This window comes from Dipodomys spectabilis, unplaced genomic scaffold (genome assembly GCF_019054845.1).
Source record: "Dipodomys spectabilis isolate Male_0828 unplaced genomic scaffold, ASM1905484v1 ptg000046l, whole genome shotgun sequence".
NCBI classification, from domain to species: Eukaryota; Metazoa; Chordata; class Mammalia; order Rodentia; family Heteromyidae; genus Dipodomys; species Dipodomys spectabilis.
This window is the reverse complement of record NW_024870723.1, coordinates 2,661,131-2,680,332: the sequence shown is the minus strand read 5'-3', so window position 1 is coordinate 2,680,332 and position 19,202 is coordinate 2,661,131. Positions and strand designations below refer to the sequence as shown.

At 40.2% G+C, this 19,202-nt stretch overlaps 1 protein-coding gene across 1 annotated transcript in view; it reads left to right on the top strand.

Moving 5' to 3' along the window:
- Astn2 (astrotactin 2) overlaps window positions 1–19,202 on the top strand; it is an 887,273-nt gene that overhangs the window by 352,016 nt on the left and 516,055 nt on the right. Inside the window, exon 6 of the mRNA XM_042678724.1 lies at window positions 1,527–1,673. Within this exon, the coding sequence (XP_042534658.1) occupies window positions 1,527–1,673 (147 nt within the window). The remainder of the gene's footprint in view (window positions 1–1,526; window positions 1,674–19,202) is intronic.

Sequence of the window (19,202 nt, the reverse complement as noted above, 5' to 3'; positions counted from 1 at the left end):
AGAAGTATGAGGAACAAAGCAAATCATACAGCCAGTGAGAGGTACACTAGCGAACATTATCTGTTTGTGCGTATCTGTGAATGTTTGTATGTGCCAGTACTGGGGTTTGAACCATGGGCCTCATGCGCTTACTTAGCTTTTTCCACTCAGGGCTGTACACTCCCCCACTTGAGCCACACACCCGCTTCTGGCTGGAGGATTTGGGAAATCCTAGGATCTCCAAGGAGATCCTCTCTCAAGGAGTTTTCTTCCCAGGCTAACTTTGAACTGTGATTCCCCAGATCTCAGACTCCTAAGTAGCTAGGAATACAGGCGTGAGGTACCAGTGCCCATGTAGCTTTGTATTAATAAAATACCTGAGAAAAATTGACCCAAGATGAAAAATGTATTTTGTCTCATGATTTCAGAGATTTTGGTCAGTGCTTCCTTGGTTCCATTACTTTGGGGCTATTGGAGAGGATGTGGTAGGGAAAAACTCCTCCCCCAAGTTGGGGCGGGGGAGAGAGAGAGAGAGAGAGAGAGAGAGAGAGAGAGAGAGAGAGAGAGAGAGAGAGAGAGAGGGAAGGAGAGAAAGAGAGAGAGAGAAAGAGAGAGAGGGAGAAAGAGAGGGAGGGAGGGAGGGAGGGAGGGAGGGACAAAGGGAGAGAGGGAGAGAGACAGAAACAGAGAGAAAGAGAGGGAGGGAGAGAGGGAGGAAGGGAGAGAGAGAGAGACAGAGAGAGACAGAGAATATGAATGAGAAAAAGAAAGGAAAGGGCCATGGACAAGATAGACCCTCCCTCCAAGGCATGGCTTCAGTGACCAGCCTCCTTCAACTAGGCCCCATGACTGTTTCCACCATATCACGATAGTCAACTCAACTGTGCACTCAATCGTAGATTACTTCATGGTTGAGATTAGAACTCTTGAGATCAAATCGCTTCCTAAAATCATACCTCTGGAACTTGCTACACTGAGGAGAAAGTTTTCAACATGTGTGTTTGGGGGACCCAAACTATATCAGGAGGTTAAGACCTTATTTGTACCTGGAACTATCTAACTCTAAAGCACATGCTCATTTCATTAGCTAGTAGTGAATTCAACAACACAGTGTCTTCTCCCTTGATTCTAAAGAGTGTTTAATATTACATAATTGTTATTTAGGATAACCAACTAAATTGGAGCAAGGAGAGCTCTTTCTTTCAGGAAGTCTGCTTTTTTTTATCTTTACCAGAAGGATATTTCCTTTGGTAATAACTTTGATTAAATAATAATCCAAAAAGATACTTCTTTTGGCAAGGGATTATTATTTAATCAGGGTTTTTATTTAATCCAATTTCACAGAGAATTAAGCCAAGGCACAATAAATCACAGAGGTGGTAAAATGTGGTTTCTTTCTTTTTCCCTCTCCTCCTCTTCCTTCTTTCCTCTGCTCCCCTTTCCTTACTCCAGATTCCCATTTCAGTAATAAGAGGATTCCCAAACAGCACAATCGCCATTTTTTACACCATGAAACTACTTATCACTGTATTTGTTTGCATTATTAGGTTTACTGAAAAGCCCTGTGAACAAGACCGCCCTGACTCTGATTGCTGTGAGCTCCTGCATCCTGGCCATGGTGTGTGGCACACAGATGTCCTGTCCACTTACTGTGAAGGTGACCCTTCATGTGCCAGAGCACTTCATTGCGGACGGTAAGAGCCCAGCCTTGAAGGTCCCTACCTCCCCTCCCATATACTTAGCTACTCAGAACTCTGTGCCCCTGGCTCATTAAACATTTCTTCACGTGGCCCGGCCTCACAAGTCTGTGATATACATCAAAGGGAGAAAAAATAGAAGACCCGAAGCCCTGAAAGAAAACCTTACTATTTTAAGCTGTAGATGATTAGAATTACATCAACTATTGCTTTTATTCTATAAGGAAGGATAAGGCTTGTTAAATTCAGGAAGGATTCATACGTGTGTTTAGAAAATAAATTAGTCAAGAAAACCTACAGGCTCTTGGTTGTGCTTCTGGATCTTGTTCCAAGTTACATATGTTCCTCAAAGGTGTTCGCTAATGGAATGCATCTTGCAGAGAAAATTGTATGAGTTTTTCTGGAATTTCCTATATTTCCTTCTCTATAAATGTATGTTACACAGATCTTCCATTTCACCAATTGTTTCCGCCCAGTTAAATTGAATTCATGAGACATGGTAGTCAGCATGGTCCTTTAGCAAAGCATGGTACAAGGAAGTGATTGAGGTGCTTGCTATTCATTGCCCTCTGGAAAACCCAATTCCATTGCCATCCTCTAGCAGAGTATCCTGATTCCTGTTTTGCCAAACATTGGGTGGTATTACTATCTTTGCATTTTTTTTCAAATTTAGGATAAATAATATATCAAACATTATTCTAAGTACACAACTTAATTATTCAGTTTTTTCACACTTTTAAAATGTATTTATCTTAATTCATTTGGAGATGTGTTTACCTATAAAATTGTCACTATTCTTGACGCCTTAAACATGACCACCACAGTGTTTCCTCTCTCCTTTGACCATTTAATAGAAGACTATATACGAGTTCATCCAGTCCAAACTCATCATGTTCAGAACCTATACTCCCTTTTTAAGGAAAGCTCATCTAGGTTAATTCAACCTTTGGTTACTCCCCATTTCACCATGGTGAATTGGCCTGCTTCTTTTTTAGTTGGCCCATAGTAAACTCCATATTTCTTGGTTCATGTATACTCACTTGGTTTTCAGGCATACCTATATCTAGTTCATGCCTGTCCAATCACATGTACATTATAAGCACAGGGAAACGTGTGTGAAATGGCAAATGAAGGCAGAAGAAATAAATTCTACAGGTACAAACAGACAGGTAGGCTCATACTGCTTAGGACTGAGAATTCCCAGGACCTATGTAGCTAGAAAATCAGGATGGGAAAATTGGAAGGATGAGCACTATGTTGGACAAAGCAAGAGTGTCGGAAATTCTGACCTCTAGAACTGTACTCCACCCCATTAGTTAATTTTTTATGTTTGTTTTTTGATTTGAGGATACATTAAGGGTATTAAAAACTATGTATTTATATACATAAGGAAGTGGAGATCTATAGGCAATGACTTATTCAAGGTTAAGGCAAGGTAGTTTAAAGGCTAAAAACACAGAATCTGGAATGATAGCAAATGAGAATTCCAGTGTTTGTTCTGTCTACTACATACTTCTGTAGCCAAGTGAATCACTTACTTTCCCTGTGCCTATCTCTACATCTATAATAACCTGTATCTATTACTTGGATACAATAATAATAACCTGTATCACTTACTCTTTGCCTGCCTCTGTCTCTGTATCGACAATAATTGTCTCATAGGGGTATTGTGAAGAACACAAAAGCTTCCTTTCCCATGCATACCAAGTTTTCAGATGCAATTGGCTGGAAAATAGTTAAATCAAATGCCAGCTAAGAAGGCTGCAAAGAGTCTTGGTGGTTAGACCAAATTGTGATGAATTAAAAGTTTCCTTTCCTCGGTGCCCTATTCTGACTTCCATCATAGATGCGCATTTTTGGTAACTGCCTAATACTTAGCTGTCTGCTTCTAGACTGAAATCTCTGTGAGAGGAGGAAGTGTGTCTTTGGGGAGAAATCTCGTTATTTCTGATGGCAAGCACAGGGCAGAACTGTTCATGATTCTGTGGGATTTGTCTACTGTATTTCCAAGCAAAGAGAAGCTCAGGCAAATAAAACTAAGGGCTGGGTATCATGGCACATCTGTAATCTAGCACTCAGAAAGCTGAGGCAGGAAGATCACAAGTTCCTGGCCAGCTTGGGCTGCTACACAAAGAAAGTCTTAAATGTACCTGAGCTTTGCTTCAGGCATCTATATGAGGAGACACACAGGTACAGAAATAACTGTTGTGAAACCCAGTTTTTATTCTTGTAGACTCTAGAAAAAAATATACAAATATGCCATGCCAGGCCACAAGGGATCACATGCCAGGATCTGTCAGGAAGCAGAAAGGGTTGAAAATGTGGGTAACCACCTATATTATGGTCTTTTATTGAAGGAAAGATGTGACAGGCCAAACCGGTTGTACAGGTTTAGGAATAGCTTGTTGGCATATGCTTAGTGGGTAATAGGGCTCAAGAGTCTTAGATACTACCTAGTTGCCTGATCTCCAGGCCAGATTAAGAAAAGCATAGGTTCCACAGAGAGGAAATAGGTGTCTGGTTTCTAGATTGGTTAAGGTGCATATGAAATGCATGCTCCTGGTCAAGTCTATTGCTCTCCCCACTAAGAATTAACTGACCTCTGATGGGAAAGTGTCTCCACAGGAAGATGCAAATATTAGAACAACATGAAAATATAAAATATAAAAAATCTAGTTAATTGGAAATAATTAATAGGTCCTGGAGATGTGATGAACAAGCGCAGTTCTGGGAAAGTCATCCCACTGTATCTCTTTTATTCAGCCTAATGAAATTCTCAGGACTTGCATGATGCTGTGTCTCAGTTAGGAATGTGTTCTTTCCATTGAAGTAAGCACTGTTTTATAACTCAGTTCCATGTTTTAGTTACTGTCAATCATAAGTGAGTCAGGTAATCTCCCCAAGACTCCTTTTGCTCTCTTCTGTAAAATGGGGTTTGTTTTGAGAGTAATAAATAGTACAAATGTGTAAATCATGCCTAGGTGATCGCCTAAATCTACGTATGTGTTCAGTAAATGGTAAGGTAGTAGTATGTGTGTTTGTTAAACAATTCATCAAGAAAGAGACTTCAGAAACTGAGATTTGATGGGGGAAGGAAGATGGAGAAAGGTCAATAAGTGACCTTATCTAGTCTCAGGTGAGTGAAGGGAGTGAATGATATGCTTGCCTTCAGAATAGAACAGGAAATATGTGTGTGCCTCCCACACTTAAAGTCCTGAGCACATGAAGATTCTCAGCCTTCTGGGCATCCAAACGTATCCTGAGAGCGCCCACTTGGAGTCAGATAGATGGCGATCTGGTAGTTCCCCAGTAAAGGTTTCAAGGACTCTCATGGCAGAAATTCTTACTGTTTTATTTCTTGACTCCAACAGATCACCAAAGGTGACAGATAGAGGAATTAGGATTTGGCAAAGGGATAGATCTAGTCTTCTGTAGGAGTAGGAAAGGATCTAGAAAAGAACAGTCTTTTATTTGTTGTGCTAGTGGAGTTTCTAGCTCTGATTTCTAGAGCTGTCAGGCTGTTATGTAGGGGGACAAGACAGAAAGTGAGGATGATGACTCTATTCCTGGAACACTGCCATCAGCTGACATTGATATTTATAAATGTGTTGTGTTCTGTTATAAGTACAGTAACTAATACAGATGAAGATTATACATACATCCATGCATTTGTATGTTTGGATCATAGTACAGGACCCGTAAGACCACTGGCTAGATTTATTTTCAATTTTAATAAGGTCTAGAGTCAGGATGATGGTAACTTGTCTCCAATAAAAGGAACTCCATTTGAGGACAGATCTCCTAAGGACCCTTACCATGGCAGCTCTCATCACTTTTCTTCCTCTTTCAGGCGCTCAAAGCTACCAAAAGCTAACCCTTTCTTGGCCTTTCTTGGGAGACAGAACTCTCCAGCAACCTTAAACGTTGAGCTGTCTATGGTGCTGAAGTATTGGATGGGGTTGAGTAATGTGTCCTGTCTTCAGGAAGAAAATGAATTCTGTTGCTCTGTAGTTATACTTGATGCTTAGTTCCCATTATAGGGAAAAGGTCAGCATGACATAGCACTTGTCCAGAGACCAGCTGGCAAGAGCAATATATACTGACATGATCCCTATCCAAGCTCTCACACCTTCTCATTACCAGGATTCTTTAAGTGGCTTTTTGCCCTGTCAGGCCTACATTGAAGAGGTGAGACACATTTGCACAAGCACTCACTGAAGTTAGCATCTTGTCTCTACCTGTAATCTATACATTTGTCTGATCCCCTCAGCTAATGAATCAGACTCTGGGAGTAGATCCCAGGTATCACTTAAATTTTTTCTCTTTATTATTATTATTATTATTACTACTACTATTATTATTATTATCCTTAAATAGTTGTACAAAGCAGTTACCATTTAACAAAGCAATATCTGAACACAATATAAAGATCAAGGTCACCCCTTTCAACATTCTCACCCATCCCTCCCCTATCCACCCTTTCCTTCATTCTCCTTAATATTGTAGGATATAAATTGGGATCTTGCCTGCATTCTCCCCCTCTTCTTTTCATTTGTCTACCTCTTTCCTATTGACCCCACCCCACACCTTTCGAGTACCTGCTTCCTGGTGTTTATTTTGCTGAACTTTGATTTTTGTCTTTCTAAGGAATTGCACTATTTGAGATCTCTAGTGAATCTATTATATTTCAGTTAATAAATTTGTATACACTTGCATACCACCCAATATATTTACTCTTGGGTTTGTAATCTAAATCTAGCTTGCATGTGTAATGAAAAAACATGGATCCCTTGTCTCTCTGGGCCTGACTTACTCCACTCAACATGTTTTTCCAATTTTTTCCATTTCTTTACAAATGGTACAATATCATTCTTTCTAATGAATGAGTGAGATTTCATTGCACATACATACATCACGCTTTCTTGATCTATTCCTCCACTGAGGGCATCTGGGCTGATTTCAGACCTTTGCTATGGTGAATAATGCTGCAATAGACATGATTGTACTGGTGGCTTTCCTATACCCTAGTTTGTAGTCTTTTGAGTAAAGGCTCAGGAATACAATTACTGGATCGTGTGTGTGTGTGTGTGTGTGTGTGTGTGTGTGTGTGTGTGTGTGTGTGTGTGTGTGTGTGTTGGAAATAACATTCTAAAGGAGTTTTCTGCCCAGGCTACCTTTGAACTGCCATCCTCAAATGTCAGTTCAAGAAGCTAGGATTACAGATATGTGCCATCAATATCAATATTCTTTGTAAAAAAAATTAGGATGTCCCTCCACAGACTTTAGGAGATGTGTTGTATTAGTTTTCTATAGCTGTGACAAATACCTGATATAAACAGCCAAAAGATAGGAAAATATATTGTGGCTCATGGTTTCAGTCCATGGCCAGCAGACTTCATTGATTGCAGGCCTGTGGTATGCAAGATTACCATAGCAGAAGATTATAACAGAGAAAAGTTCCTCACCTAATCACAGGCAGGAAGTGGATGCTGAGGTAAGGGAAGGGATAGGGGAGAAGACGCCTCAATCAAAGTTATGCCCCTCAGTGATATAGTTCCTCCAAGGGGGTATTACATCTGAACATTCCTACCACTTCCTAGTAATAGAATCAAATTATAGTATAGGTTAATCTACTGATTAGATTACAGCCCTTGTGATTCAATCACTGTCAGTCACTGGATCCATCAGCTGGAGAACAAGCCTTCAACACACGATCCTTTTAGAAATTACTTCATATCCAACCTACAGCATATGTCAATATCCCTATATTGCTTTCCTTGTATATAACAGATACTCCTAGAGACCGCTCAGTATTTGTAGCAGAGTCTCTGATAGGATAATTGATTCCTGCCATGTTTAAGTTGATAGCATAACTCCAGTATTGGCTCACAGCACTAAATACAGTGGGAATGGCCTGTTGCTAAGGTTTGTGCCATATTAACCCTGATCATAGAGGTCTGGTTAATGTTGAAGCCTTACACTGGCTAAGGTATTAGTTCTTATATCCTCTATACTCCCAATCTAAGACAGAATATATTCATCAGTACTATAAACCAGTAGGAGAGACTACATTTAAAATAATAGCTGTCTAGATTAAGTGGGTGAGATAGTACAACTTTAGTGCAGGCAGGTGATAGTATGCCTAGAATTTCCTTTGTTCTGGGAATTGCTGTATAATTCTTCAAAGGAGTGGGTTCAGAATTGAAGGCAAGATATTGAAAAATATTGTATATCCTTAATCACCTATTAAGGAATGAATGGAGAGAAGAGAATCACTTTAAAAACAGAGTTGATGTGGTGGCACATTCCTATAATCCAAGCTATTTGAGAGATGAAGAGCAAATGGATCACACTTGCAGGCAAGCCCAGGCAAAAAGTGATATTCCATCTCAATAAATGAACCAGATGTAATGATCCACATGTGTGATCCTAGCCACAGCAGGAGGGGTAGGAAGGAGAATCATTGTCTGAGGCAGAAGCCTGGAAAACATGCAGGACCCTGTTCAGAAAAAAATATATCTAAGTAAAGCAAAAAGAGCTTGTGTGGCTCAAATGGTAGATTACCTGCCTTGCAAGTCTGAAGCTCTGAGTTCAACCTCCAGTACTGCATTCATTTAAATTAATTAAGATAAAACCAAAGTTGAAGAAATCTCCACACACACAGGAAGTGAGACTACAACTTTTAGCAATCTGCATGTTATCTGACAGCAAATACTTTACATACATGTCTCCACTCTTATAGCAAAATGTGATTTAGTGCCCTCATTTTCCATGCATAAAGAACAGAGCTAAAGTGAAGAGGAAAACTTCAGAATGAGAGAGAGTACTTACAAACTATACATCTGACAAGAAGGTAATATCCCAAAATATATAAGAAATTCAAACAACTTAAAAGAAAGACAAAAACTTGAATTATATGTTAAAATTGACACTAGATTGAAAGAGAAATTTCTCAAAAGAAGACATCCAATAGCCCAGTGGCAACCAATGAGAACACATGCCAACCAACCTCTAATCATCAGGGAAATGCAAGTCAAAACTGCCAGGAGAGATCATCTCACTCCAGTTAGAAGGAATATTATTAGAAAAGATTTAAAAGGATACTAAGTGATTTTGAGGCTGCAGAGAAAAGAACCCTTACATGTTGATGATGAGAATGTAAATTCATTCAGATATTGTGGAAGAAAACAAGAGGGAGCTTTCTCAAGAAATTAAAAAAGAACTTCTGAATAGTTCAGTGGTTCCTTTCCTAGCAACATATCCAAAGGAAATGAGCTCAACACAGTTATGTTGAAGAGCTAACGTCCCATTTGTTTATTGCATCACTCTTCACAATAGCTAGGAAGTTGATATTTTCTTGTTTCCACACTTTGATGGATAAATAAAGAAAATATGGCAAGCATAGACAATGGAATACAGTATGAAAATATGAAAATACAGTATGAAAAAGGATGAAATGCCTTCATTTGCAATAACTTGGATGGAACTGGTGGCCACTGTGTTCACTGAAGTAAGACAGGGACAAAAAACACAAATACTACATTATTTCATTCATATATGGAATATGAAAATTTTGACCATCTAGAAGTCAAGAGTGATTTCTGGAATTGGAGGGGAGTAGGAAGGAAGGAGAGATGAGGAGAGATTGTCTTGGGATGAGAAGTTATACCTAGGGCTGGGAAGATAGCTCAGCTGTAGAGTGCATGCCTTCCTTGCAAGCATGAAGCCCTGGGTTCGATTCCTCAGCACCACATAAACAGAAAAAGCCAGAAGTGGCGCTTTGGCTCTAGTGGTAGAGCGCTAGCCTTGAGCTGAAGAGCTGAGGGACAGTGCCCAGGCCCAGAGTTCAGGCCCCATGACCAGCAAAAAAAAAATAAAAATAAAGAAGTTATACCTAAATGAAATAAGTAAGTTTCTGGTGTTCTATTGAACAGCTGGATGGTACTGATAAAGTTCAATGTGACTATAAGAAAAGCTTTTAAAGATTTTTTTTAAAAGTTGTAAATATTTGAGGGGGTAGATAGGCTTATTCTGAATTGAACAATACAATGTATAACTGTTTCGAAACATTACAATGGTGTTCCACAAGTATGTATACTTTTAGATATGATTTAGAAATAAGTTTAAATACACTTAGAGCTTGAGAATGGCTAAGTGTTAATTCACAGATGATGAAGAAGTATGAGCAGTTGAGTTTATCTGGACCCCAATCCAACATCCTACAATGTTCGAAGCTACCAGAAAAATGACCATGATAATTACTCTTTGTCTTGAAAAGGCCAGGCTTGTAGTCTTGGAAAGTGAAAAGCAAGTTGAATTGGGCTATGGTGGAAGATGGAGCCTTGGTCTGGAACTGTCTTCTTCGATGACCAACTGTTTGACTTTGTGCTAGTTGCTTCAACTTTCTAAGCTTCAGTTTCATTATCTATAAATAGGAGATAATAGCAATACTTACCTCATAGAGTTATTGTGCAGAATAAGTGAAATAATGCTTATAAAGCTTTTAGCTCAGTACCTAAGACCTAGTAATGGCTCAATAAATCACATAAATGTTAGCAGTTGTGATAATATTTTCTTAATATTGGAAGGAGGTCATCGCAAGGTAATGAGTTCCCCATCATCAAGAACCTCCAGAGAACAGATGGCCACATTATTATGACGCTACAGAAGAGAAGAAAAGGAATGCCTTTGGCTTAAGTATATCATATTTAGTTCTGGATTTATTTTATCTAAATTGAAAAAAAAATTTAAAAATCATCTTCAGAACTCCAGAATATTGTCTATTGCTTCATCTCTGTTTACCAAACACTCTTTGACGAAAGCTTAGAGATAGATTGACTCAAATGATGCATCTTAATGAGTTTCACCTTAATGTTGAAACCATGACTGTCTTTTGAATACTTTTCTTATACACACACAGACACACATGTGTATACAAACTGACATAAGACCCTGCCTTTTGGATGGACATTATTATCACATAAAAATATAATCATCACTGGGTGCTGGCGAGTCATGTAATCTTTGAAACTCAAGAGGCTGAGAACTGTGGATCCTGGAAAGGAAAGTCCATCTGGCTCTTCTCTCCATTTAACCACCAAAATGTCAGAAATGGGGATGTGGCTCAAGTGACAGAGTGCCAGTTTTGAGCAGGAAAACTAAAGGACTATGCCTAGGCATTGAGTTCACACCCTACTACCAGCAAAAAAGAAATTCATATCAAACCTTTTCATTAAAGCCCACTTAAACTACTAGCCTCAACTTTTTGGGTGAATTAAGATAGATTTCAGTTTTCTCTGTCCTCCAGAAAGAATTCTTTCTTAGATTCTTGACCCTGGGAAATGATCAAGTATAAATGCCCACATTTTATTAATATTTTATTAATATGCCAAATGTGTGGCTGTTTTGAACACAAATTTGATTACAGAGAATCTCGTCTACATTTATTTGCATCTACCCCTACTTCTTGTCTTTCATCCCAGGAGACTAACATAATACATGGCTTCATGCCCTTAACGAAAAACCAGGACCATAACTGGTTATACCTTGACAGTGATTTGAATACATGGGGTGAGTGGTTTCAATTCTTAGAAGAGAGAATTACACCACAGTGAAGTGGCTCCTTACCCACAAATGGACAAGGAATTTATTTTAAAGTATTTCATTGGATACCTGCTTACTGAAACTGTACCAGGCTTTTGGAGCTGATCACAGATTGGTGAACATGGTACAACAGGTTGAATGTTGAAAGTGCTATAAAATGTGTTTTTTTCCCCTTCTCCTTCCTTAATTCATTTGTCCAGAGGTGATGCTAGTGAGGCCAGTGGACTTTCTTTCTTTTTACCTGATGCTTTCCATACTCTTTCTTCTACATTTTCCTTCACTAAAATTACTCTTCCATGTTTCCATATATTACAATACCTTATCTCGAAGAAAGGGCTAAATTCGTTTTCTCCTTTCTCCATAACACCTTCAACACATCACCCAGAGATAAATAATCTCTCTTCCCTTAAATATTGTATATGGTTGTACTTTTATCTTTCCAATGGCTGTTCACAATATACCTCTCTTATTACAGCATTGGTAGGTCACTGAAGTAACTGTTTTAATCAAAGAACTGGCTTCCAGAATTGCATTCAGCCTCCTTCAACATTGAGTACCTGACTGTGCATATTGTTTTTCTGAGTGCTTTTTTTTAACCCAGGGCCTTATACTTGCTCTTACTTGCCTGACTGGTGCTCTACCACTTGAGACATGCCTCAGAACAACTTTTTGCTGGTTATTTTGGAGATGGAGTCTCATGGACCTCTCTGCCTGAATTGGCCTCAATCATTGATCTTCTGGATCTCATTCTCCTGAGTAGCTAAGATTATACATATGAACCACTAGAATCCAGCTAAAATTGACATTTTAAAATAGAAAGTCTTACTATGTTAGATCCTTCAAAAACATGATTGGGTGATTTCTTTTACACTTTGTTGTAATGACTGCACTTCTTTATTTCCCTGTGAGGTTAGATTCCTCCTTACCCCTCCAGTCTTACCACACAACACTTTCTGCCCTCGCTTCTTAAATGTCCTCTGTTGTTTTCTGCCACAAGACCTTAGCATAAAAGTATCTTTGGAGAGGTTTTCTCTGCCTGGGAACTTCTCTCAACTTTTCTCCCATTCATTGAGTTGTTATTGACTCTTCTTTGTCATATCCAAGCCTTTGTTAAATCCTTTACTAATGATTCGCCTTCAGCCCTGATCCTTCCCTTTATAGAACTTGTGTCTATTCATCATTACACGCTTATAGAATTAATATTAGTCACTCTCAGTAGATGACAGTATTCATAAGACTAGACATCATATCTGCTTGTTTTGTAGAATGGAATTCAGAACCTAGGACAGTGTCAGAAGAGTTCACACACACACACACACACACACACACACACACACACACACACACACACACACAGAGTATTTGTCAAATGAGAAAAACGAAGTGAATATAATGGGTAGATTTAAATTTCCCCCAGGGCCAGGGCCACAGGGATTTCATGCTCTCACCTACTGTAATGCCTAATGAAAGTTTAGAATCTGTAGACAGACAATAAATTGTACCTGTAAAATAAAATGAAGAGTGGGAGGCAAAGAGGGCTGACAGGTGAATCCAGATGCCCTGAGAAGATGCATTCAGGAGGACACAGCAAGAAATCTGAGGCTGCCCTTTCCTCTATGATAATTTCCTTCCCTGAGGGGTTTGTTCCCATCCCCAAAGATAAGAAACTCCAATTACACCCATGTCCCTCCTGCACTGCCAACATGAAACAAACTTCATGCCCAGGAAGAAGGCAAAATATAAATTGAGCTGAGAATTCAGAAAAAAATGCCCGTGGGCAAGGCAGGAATGAAATACCAATAAACCATATTAATATGCTGAAACCAAGAAGAATAGTTTGAACTCCAACCCAGACTTAATAACTATACGTGAGAGAGTACGCGGAGAAGGCAAGGCTAGGTTTCAGTCAGAATTAAAATGAGATCTGTAATGAAACTGGTAATATAATTATAAACTGTGAATTTTTTTTCCTTTTCTTTCTTGTACTTAATGAGCATCTTTCTCAGCAGTAGGTTGGTGTGGTTGCTGAAAGCTCCACAGATAGCCAAAAGAATGGACTCCAGTCATTTTGTTGTTATTGTTGTTTTTTTGCTTGTTTGTTTTCTAAGTGTTAGGAAAGTCTAACTCCACAGAACTGTGGAAGGGTAAAATAATGTAAGCCATTTCATCCTTAAACAGTAAGTGATTCCCAGGTTCAATAGGACAAGAAGCCTGGAGGAGAACAAATCCCAGAAAGTTACTCTGAGTAGCTTGAGTATGTTCATGGCAAAAGCTGGTAGGATTGAGATTTCTTAATGGCATTCCGTGCTAAGATGTGAGCTTGGCTTCCAACCAGAATGAATGGTTACTAATTTCTCTCCTTAACAAAAGAGATAACTGAGTTTGACATCCAAAATTGGAGACTAATTTCTGTGTTTTGATAGCAGGTTGAGTCCAAAAATGTGTTCCTGGGGACTAGAGACAGAAGATAGTTGTAAGGACTAGTGGAACTCAATTTTCTCTCATTAGTGATTGCATTCTGTTGCAGACAAAAGGCTACTGGGAGGAGAGAGTGCAAGAGTTTGATGAGATGGAACTCAAGTCTACAGATTTGAGTGCTCAACTAGTTTGGACTTGATGCAAAGTAATGTAGGATTGGAACATTGTGTCAGTGCATGGGAGATATGGGTTCCAGAGCCAAGTCTTCTTTCTACTAGTATGACTTTGGATATATTAAAATATCTCTCTGAGCTAGGTGCTAGTGGTTCATCACTGTAATTCTACCTACTCAGGAGGCTGAGCTCTGAAGATCGCAGTTCAAAGCCAGTCCAGGGAAGGAAAGTCCGAGACTCTTATTATCAATTAACCACCAGAAAACTGAAAGTGGAGCTATGGCTCAAAGTGGTAAAGAGCTAGCTTTGAGCAGAAAAGCTCAGGGACATCCCAGAGCCTAAGTTCATGCCCTATGACCAACAAAACAAAACATCTCTGCTAGATGCCCCATCCAAAAATAGCACTACTTCCTCCTGCCTTGAAAAAATGTTGGTAAGTCTGTATGCACTTTTCCAACTGTGCGAGTATCTACAATGGAGAAGGTTGTACTTTCTCTTACTATTTGTTCATAGCTTTATTATTTATAAAGACAACGTAACTGTTGGGATAAGGTCTTAGTGCATAAAGCTAGGTAAGCAAAAGGAACCTTGTTAAAAAGATTGGTCTCTCTTAGCCAGAACAAAGAAGCCAAATATTAAAAATTTATTGCTAATACTCTTTCCTTACCCTTAGAACTGTCTGGTTTTCTCCCTTTTTTCTCTGCTTTATCCCAGCTTTCCTATGGCCAACAAATATTTGCTTATTACCCTTTGCTATACTGAAGTACAAGGAATGTAGAGATACATGAAACCAATTACTGAGCCTGGGCCTGGTGGCTCATACCTATAATTCTAGGTACTTACCAGGCTGAGATCTGAGGTTAGAGGTTTGAAGCCAGCTGGGGCAGGAAAGTCCATGAGAGTCTTATCTCCAATGAACCACCAAAAAGCCAGAAATGGAGCTATGTCTAAAGTGGTAGAGGGCTAGCATTGAGAAACAACAACAACAAAAAAAAAAACTTATGAGACAGCACTCAGTCCCTGAGTTCAAATCCTGGGACACACACACACACACACACACACACACACAAAACATACCTCTGTTGGCTTCTAGCTATGTGACAAGTAAAAGAAGCAGTGCAGGATAGTGGGATTTATCATTGGGCAGTGTAGAGAAACACATGTAGGCAGCCAGGCACCCCATGCTGAACACATGTGTGCTAAGGAAACAATGCCTTGGATAAATGCTTCCTAAACTAGATTTTACAGCTGCTTTGTTCACCTAGAGGTGGGTTGTGGTTGGCAACCCATTTCTCAGGTTGGTGCCGGGGACACTACCCGCTGTGCAGACCTGGGGCTGAATCCTCCCAATAGTTGAAATCCTGATAGCACTACTGACTGCGAACATTTGCTATTATTAAGTGCCACAGATAATACTGTGCTAAGAGCTTTGCAAGGTATTACCTCATTTTAATCCTGTTATTTCCTGTTATTCCATGCAGCAGGTGTAGTGATTATCCTTATTTTAAAGGACATGCAGGGTTGGGAATGTGGCTTTGTGGCAGAGAGCTTGGCTAGCATGCATGAAGCCCTAGGTTCGATTCCTCAGTACCACATAAACAGAAAAAGGCTGGGAAATATGCTATGGCTCAAGTGGTAGAACTCTAGCTTTGAGCACAAAGAGAGACGTTCAGGGACAGGACCGAGGCTCTGAGTTCAAGCCCCAGGACTGGCTAAATAATAAATAAATAAATAAACAAACAAACAAATAAATAAATGACAGTTGAGAGTTTAAAGATCATGTGAGCCCAGGATGGTCATGTGACAACTTCAGTGTCATAATCAGGAAGGGAGTGATCAGAGCTATTTCAAATTAGTCCCCACAGGTTATGACAGGGGAGAGTGTAGTGAACATAAATTCAGGTCTGGCGCTGCTGTGAATTCACCATGACTTTGGGCAAATCTCTATTACTCTCTGCCTTGGTTTCCTCATTGTAGAACATAAGTGAGAACCAAGATACCACTTAAAATTTCTCCCTCCCATGTAGCTTCTTAAAAGTAGCGGGAGAAATGCTGAGGATAAAAGCCTGTGGGCCATTATGTGAAATAAGCAGGCACAGGAGGGAAAGTACATATTCTTGGTGAGGAGAAACTAAACATAGTTCATCTTGTGGTAGTGGAGAATGGAGGAATGGTCACCAGTGTCTTGGAAGGGCAGAAATGGGAGCATAGGAAACTATTCAATGGCTACCAAAATGTAATTAGGCAATAGGATAAAATTCTGGCATTTCATACCAAACTAGGGTGACTATAGTGAACAATTATCTATGGTATTTTTTACAAGAGCCTGAAGAGATGATGTGTGTGTCCCCAACATTTGAGGTGGAGGGTTTGCTACTTGCTCTGATTTGGCGACCAAACATTGCAAATGTATCAAGACTTCACGTGGAGGACAGTTATGTGTCAGTTAAATAAGTTCCCCTCTTACTTATTCCATGATGGATGAGACCTCCCGTTATTGTCACATGAGTGTCCCTATTCCTCTCTGTTTAGTGGTGTGCATCGATCTGCAACTTGCAGCCCTTGAACAAGGATACTGGGAGCAGAGGCAGCTGAGCAAACTTTCCACATCCCACAACTTGCCATTTGAAGAAAGCTTAGAAGGATCACAGCCAAGCTTCTGCAGGGACTGCAGACTCCCAAGGCTGTCTGGATGGGAAAGAAAGTATGGGAAAGCCCAGGCTGTGGTGGGAAAGATATATCCCCATCTCTAGCTCTCAGACTCAGATGCCAAGGTACCTTGAACATGACCCGTTGCCAGCCAGAGTATGGGCAGAGGAAAATACATTGTATTCCAAGGGGACAATGATAAGATGGGAGGAATAATTAAAACCTGTGCATCCTGCTCAACTCATCCAGCCCTGGTATTCAGCAAAGCCTTGCTATTTTGATTTCCTCCCCCAAAATGTCCCTCTGGATTATCTAAACCAAATATATCTGCAGCTGCGCAGCCTGGGGTTTCCAGAAGATGTTGGCAATTTTCTGAATCTCTACGAATGGCATGGGAATTTCAAACTCAGCTGCAGTAGTACCCCAGGGCTTGGCCACCACGAATTCTCTCTGGATTCTCCCTTTTCTCTGTTCAACCCTTGTCTCGCATTTGAACTTTATTCATGAGTCCATACTTCCAGATTTTAAGCTGACATTTGTACAGCATCTGCCCCAGAGCCAGAAATCAAATTCTGGGACATGCTCAGATGCAATCAGCATTAGATGTGGGTGAGGTGGTGGGAGGAACATGATATTTAGAATCAGAAAACTTCAAGTTCAAATCTATATGCTTCTACTTACTAATGATGGATGTTGGATGAACCACCCGCTTCTCTGATCCACCCATCACACCATCAATAAAAGTAAACCAACAAGCTCATCTTTCATAGGGTAGTGGCAAGGATGAAACTGAGAATGGCATAAAAATAACCAAGCATAGATAGATGGCCAGCAAAAGATAATCACACCCTCAAATGTCTCACCCCTGATATTTAAAATGATGGAAAGCCAGGCCACCAGAGGCTCATGCCTGTAATATTAGCTAAAAGGGCTAAGATCTGAGGATTCTGGGTCTAAGCCAGCCCAGGCAGGAAAGTCCATGAGACTCTTATCTCCAATTAACCCCCCAAAAGCCAGAAGTGCATCTATATGTCTAATGGTAGAGTGCTATCCTTAGCAAAAAAAATATAATAATGTCCAGAGACAATGTCCAGCAGCACCCTGGTCCTGAGTTTAAGCCCTCTGATCAGCCTAAAAAGTATAATTAATTAACTTAAATGTTCTGGTAGGAAAAGGTTCTGTCTAATGGTAGGTCATGACCTACAGCTGGGGGGAACACTACATGAGGCTATGTGGTTGCTCAAAAAGCCTGGGGGTATTTCCAGTGGGCAGATCTGAGTAAAGTCTGGGGTAAATTTTTGTTTTGGTGTTCTCCTACTTGAGTAAGTAGGATGGCAAGGATCAAGAACATGTATTTTTCCCTTGTGCTGGATATGTTCAATGAGTGAAGACAAGATAGGCAGTCTGGCATGTAGGAAAATGAGGCAGGAGAGGTAGAAGGTAGAGCAGCTGTCTCCATGGGTCATGATTGGGACCCAGGGGAGGGTCATCCTGAAGGGGCAGAATATCTCTCTCTCTCCCCCCCCCTCTCTCTCTCTCTCTCTGTTGGGTTTTCTTTGATTATTTGTTTTAGAAATTCAGGTTTGTGGCCAGACACTGGTGGCTCATGGCTGTGATCCTGAGTACTCAGGAGGCTGAGATCTGATCAGGGTTCCAAGCAAACCCAGGCAGAAAAGTCCATGCCTCTTATCTCCAGTTATCTTGCAAAAAAAAAAAAAAAATCAGAAATGGAGATGTGACTCAAGTGCTCCAACTCTGGAGCAGAAAAAGCTAAAGAACAGCACCCTGTCCCTGAGTTCAAGCTCTATTACAGGCATAAAAACAGTTCATAGTTTTGAGACTTGAACCCAGAGCCTGGAACTTACTAGCCAAGTGTTCTTCCTCAATGCCTGTGTTGAGTTTTCATGCTGGAAGTGGGTGAGTACCGTAGCACCACTGAAAGTTTTTATTTTTAAAGGAGTATTGGGGGTGCCATTGGTGTGTGTGTGTGTGTGTATGTGTGTGTGTGTGTGTGTGCAAAAGCCAACGAAGTTAGATAATTCAGAGTTCGCGCTGTAAGAGTGAGACGTATTTGGCTCTGCACTCACAGCCCACCTCATGTCACAAATATTACCTCACCCTTCTGCATCTGTGGAGTTGTGAGAATTAAAGGAGAGAATTTTTTATTTAGGAGTACACTTGGCAAATAGGAAGCGCTTTGCAAAATTAATTTTCATTGGCATCCTCCTCGTCGTCATTGTCATTGTTGTTATCAACATCCCTACTCTTTGATCAAGTTGGCTCTCCCTGTTTGATGCCCTGAACATTTTCCTTTTATGCACTCAGCACATTTGCAGTTGCTTGCTCCCTGTGTATTTTGTTTAAGACTGAGGTATAAAAATCACACTTCCTGGGTGTCATATCTGTGTCTAAGTATTTCCAGCTATATAGATTCCAACTTGTTATTTATTCTCTCTGAGCCTCTGTTTATCTGTAACATGGGGACAACACGGTAAACCACCTTGGAAAGACAATCTTGCCTGGTACATATTCAGTACTCAGTACATTACAGTCCTTGCCATGATACTTGAAGCCTCTGAAGGGCACACAGGTGTCTGAACAGGATGTTAGCAATGAGACTGGAGTGAGAGAATCCCTTTCGATCTGGAACCAAGGGAATGTCGCCATTGACTGCAGTGAAGAG